This window comes from Triticum dicoccoides, chromosome 3B, assembly GCF_002162155.2.
Source record: "Triticum dicoccoides isolate Atlit2015 ecotype Zavitan chromosome 3B, WEW_v2.0, whole genome shotgun sequence".
Taxonomy (NCBI): Eukaryota; Viridiplantae; Streptophyta; class Magnoliopsida; order Poales; family Poaceae; genus Triticum; species Triticum dicoccoides.
In genome coordinates this window covers 660,985,196-660,990,127 of record NC_041385.1, presented here as the reverse complement: position 1 = coordinate 660,990,127, position 4,932 = coordinate 660,985,196, and the positions used below count along the sequence as shown (strand labels likewise).

The following is a 4,932-nucleotide window of genomic DNA, read 5'->3' as shown; positions in this document are numbered from 1 at the left end:
ATCTCAAAATAGGTATGTCTCACACTATGTTCTACCAATGCAAGTCTTATTATCGTATTGATATCACATATATTCACGACCTATGAAACAAGGTCATCGAGAGATGATATACTAATATTCGGATATGTGTGCTCATATCCTCAATGGCCAGCGATTGTTATCATAACATCATACAACAAAGAGTTCCACAAGAAATAAAGTATTCACCAATCTATGTCAAGATTATATTGGAGGACAATATTAATAAATCATGGATACATGGGAACATAATCATCTCTATAATTTCCTCTATAACATATTCGCAACTGAACATATATATGACGCAAGGCCAAGGTTTGATAAATGAATATGAGGCAACCAATTTTGTCTATGCTATGCAAATAACTTTCTCATATGGTAAAACAGCCACTCATGTTCTCCTATATTATGTACCTTTCTATATTTTTGTTGTTTGAATAATGGTTTTGGCTTTTGTTGGATAGTTCAATTGTATTGAAACTTTGTACTCCGGAAATTTTGGAAAATAAATCTGACAGGTTGTTCTCCCTTCATCGTCCCATAAAATTCTAGGGAATGACTTGTTGATGTCCTGCAAGTGCACGGGGATAATTGAAACACAACTTCAGGGAAGTATTTTCCAAAAAGTTAATATTCTTACAAAGAACATAATAACTTTCTTCTCGTTCTAGTTCTAGCTCTAGTTCTTGTTCAACATCATCTATAAAATTTCTTCTAGTTGCAAGATGGCGAAATTTATTATTCTTAAAAAGTCAAGGAGTCATGTTGTTGGTTAATGATATTCAAACTGAGGGACCAATATTGAACTAGAACCATAGTTGATTCACCAAATATTGTACATTTACTTTTCTATAGAATCAATAGTAGTGTAGTGCATGATGTAAATTATGGAGTGCAAAATTTTATGTAGTATGGGACTTGGTTCAAAGAAAATATACTATGCTTTTATTCATATATTTACATATGGCAATATATGATGCCATCTCAAACAATTAACACATGATGCTATGATACATGACACAAGACAGAAAATAATAACAACTCAACCAAACCAAACACACTAGAGAGAACTATCACACATCGCTCTTGATGGCGGAGCTGTAGCCTGTTTGGTCATCATAGAACTTAGACCATAGCATGACACCACCGTACTTCGAAGAGCCCTTGATGAGTGGCAGCACACGCGAAGTGAGCTCGCTTGCAGGGACGAACCCCGTGCCCGCCGCGTCCTTGGAGGCTGGAAGCCCCAAGAAGATCTTCCCTGCCGGCACTGACTCCCACTTCTTCCACGCGTCCATGAATGCCCCCCGCCCTGCACTGAACTGGCATTCCTCGTTGTTGTAGAACTGCACCCACACGTAGTCAAACAGCCCTGTGCTGATCGCACCTCCGTCCCATTCATCCGGGAACGGGCACTGCGGTGCCGCGCTCAGCAATACGGTCTTGCCTCTGTTCTTTCCCAAATTCTTTAGGTCAGTGGCGAGATCGTTCCAGAACTTGGCGCTGCCTTGCTCGATGTCAAAGTCAATGCCATCCAGCACCACGTCGCCGAGAGGACCGGACGAGGACGCACCGCCTAGATAGTTGTTCCAGAGGTACAAGGCAACCTGCCGTGCGTCGCCGGGAGAAGAGAGGCCATAACTACCATCGCCGCCGCCGATGGAGAGCAGGACTTTAACACCATGCCTCTGGCACGCTTTGATGTCCTTGCTCTGGCCTCTGCATCCACCGGAGGAAGGGTCGCAGTGGCTGGCAAGGTCGAGCTGCGGCGTTTGGCCCTTGCCGAATTTCGGGAGAAAAGCGAGGATGACGAACTCGTAGTTCCTGGAGGCGCACGTATCAGCCAGCGACGCCTCACCGTCGTTCTGGCCCCAGTACACGGCGATGCTGCCGGCATGGCACGTGGCAAGGAGTGCTACGAAGAGGGTGGCCGTGAGCTGGAAGGGGGTGAGAGAACGGCTCGCCATTGCTGGGATCAATCGGCGCGTGCCTGTGCAAGTAGCCTAACCTAGTACAGGAAACGGTGGAGACTAGTGAGGAGACGTGCTCTGTGTTTTGCGTTGTGATGGCTATGGCGCATGTTTGGATTTTATAGTGTCTTGACGGAGCGTCATGGACGCTTTTTTAGTGGCTTTCGTGCCGTCTTACGTCCGCTTCTGCATCTGAATTTAATTACTTATGGTAGTAGAGTGGTTACGGTTAAGTAAAGCTGAGGGTAGAAAAATTCGACTGCGGTGGGTTGTTTCCTTGCTTAATTTACTCGGACAGATTAGTGAAACGGACTGCGTTCAAATCGCAAACGCTGCACCGTACTCAACCGAAACTCCTCTGTTTCCTGTCCCGGCAGAGTGCCGGACAGAGAACGTATATGCAGCTTCAAGCACCCTCCACGGTCCTTGACAGCTTTGTAAAAGAAGGAGTAAAATGCATGGACGGTCGGCGGTCATCGTACTTTGTCAAAAGTTTACTTTGGTCACCGTACTTAAGAATACGATCAATATAGTTTTTTTTATATGCATTTCGGTGATTATACTCAGTGACCATATAATGACTGAAAGGCGTATATAGTGACCATAGTGAGCTTTTGACACAAGTACGGTGATCAGATGCATTTTACTCTAAAAAAATGAACTTGTGGCAAAAGATTTGCCTCGATGCAGCAAATAGGAAAGAAATTGACATAGTACATCATGCAGAAATAAATTAGAAGAAAAGATTTTTTTCCTCCGAAAATAAGGCCCAAGCATCGATGACATGTTTTTTTTCGCATTCTTCTTTCATGTACCATGTGTGCCCTAGACAATCTTTAATCATGTGCCAAATTCTCAATGCTTAGCGGCATTCGAAAAGTTGGCTGGCCACATTTTTCTGACATTCTTTTGCATAAGGAGCAAAGACAACAAATACAGGTCACCTTCGTTCGAACCAATCGGCCATCCAAACACGATTTTTTGGATGATTAACACAGGGAAACAGTTTCCAATATCTACAAAGGGTGTCATTCAGACAAGTCGAGGTTGCTCTGAAAATTGCACATTGTAGGATGAGGCCGTAGAGTATTGACAAGAAGGAGAAAGCTCCAAAAGAATAGAGTCACATGTGTCTGTATTTAGTTGATTTCTTTTTTGCGAGGCAACATTTAGTTAAGCAAGATGATACCCCGACGCGTTGTTGTGAGAATGTTTTGCAATATTTCAATGTGATTTGATTGTATTGAACATGAATATTTGGAGTAACAGTACGAGTATACTAAACTAAAGATACATATGATTTATTGTGTCTGATTGTTGTATAGTTGTAAAAATACGTATTAAATATAAATGGAATAATAGAATGACAATTGTCATGCATGTTTGCATGATGAGTAGACTTTTTCTATGCATGGTTGCACGTTGAGGTGCGTATTGCATGTTGAGGTGCGTATTTTCTCATGCATATTGCCTGCTGAGGTGACATGTTTGAAAGAAATAGGCTAGCAAAGACCGAAGACTAGCTATTTAGATATAAAAGATTTGAAAGGCGATGACCCAAATGTCCACAAATTCTTCAATATGATGCCCAAGAGGCCTTCGGTCTAGTCATTATGATGGACCTATGCATTTCCTTAAAGCACATTATTAACTCACGAGTTTTCCCATCTTTTTTTTTGCGAATGGCATAGACTGGTGCAGCAATATCTTAAAGTCAATGCTCATTGGCCCACCCACATCCCAAAAGTAAGCTCCCCCTTCCATCCATTTTTACGGTCATTTAGGTGTAGAAGGGTTCCATGCCAGCATCATCTCAAGGGTTTCCATTCGATTTTGAAGGTAGATTTTTCATTTGAACATGTGCTCAACATATTAGTGCACATTGTGGAACCAATCAGGATTCAGGTAAGCTAGACTAATGTAAACAAGAGTTTTCTACCACGTAAACCAAAAATATTATCCTATTATAGACCACAAGATTGCCACTAGATGCGAAGACCCACTAGAAGTAGAGATGATGACTAGCATGTTGCGCCCTCGTGGTGTCCCTCGTGTTGTTTGTCCTAGCATAATAGAAGTGATGCCTATAAGTTATCACGTGTATGAGGTGGAACATAACATGGCAGATTGCTAGATTCAATCACAAGACTTGGGTATGGAGTTGGTGACAGCTGGGGTTTCCGAAATCCCTTATCAGACAATCAAGCAAGCAACTCTTAACCAATCCATACTTCTCCATTTACATAGATCTTCTTAGATGGGCCGCAACACCCATAATCCAACATAAAACGCTTCAAATCAGTCGACAGATTTAACGCATGCGTCGAAAGTCTTCGTGGCCGTCCGATCAGTGTCTGATTGTGCGGCGTACAACAACCCTCCCTATCGCACATGTGTTTTGCAATATCGGCCTTGTTGCAAACAACGGAGCACAACACATGGCGTGTTGCAGACCGACCAATCCATCTGCCTACTTGTTGCTTCGCCCCATCCACAACCACCACCAAGTCAGGGAGATGCGCCCCGCGATGGCCGATCTCCGGCGACCACAGGCAAGGTTGCCCGGCCCCACCATGCTCCTCATCTCCTCCTTATCAGCGTCATCGGAGCCGCCCCTTTCTCGACCCCTCAGTCGAGCCCCACATGTAGGTCGTCGTTGCTCGAGCGCTTCCATGTTGGATCTCCGCCGCCAAACGCCTCCCCGCCACTAGATCGACTGATCCGGCGAGATGCGACACGCCGGCGCAGAGCGCCGCCAACCTTGTCTCGTCCTGTCACGCCAGCAGCAACCACAACCACCGCGTCGTTCATCTGCGCTCGCCCTTCTCGGCTCAGTCACGGACCGTCTCCAGCCCACCACGGGAAAAAGGTTAGGGAAGCTGACGCTTCTACAGCATGAGCTATATTGCAACTTTTTTTGCTACAAGGTATAGTTGCAGGAATA

General features: G+C 44.3%; 1 protein-coding gene across 1 annotated transcript; it reads right to left on the bottom strand.

The window, feature by feature from the left end:
* Nucleotides 1-1,091: 1,091 nt before the first annotated feature.
* On the bottom strand, nucleotides 1,092-1,985 carry LOC119281761 (acidic endochitinase-like). The gene has a single exon (XM_037562202.1). The coding sequence runs from the start codon at nucleotides 1,983-1,985 to the stop codon at nucleotides 1,092-1,094; it is 894 nt and encodes a 297-aa protein (XP_037418099.1).
* Nucleotides 1,986-4,932: the final 2,947 nt, after the last annotated feature.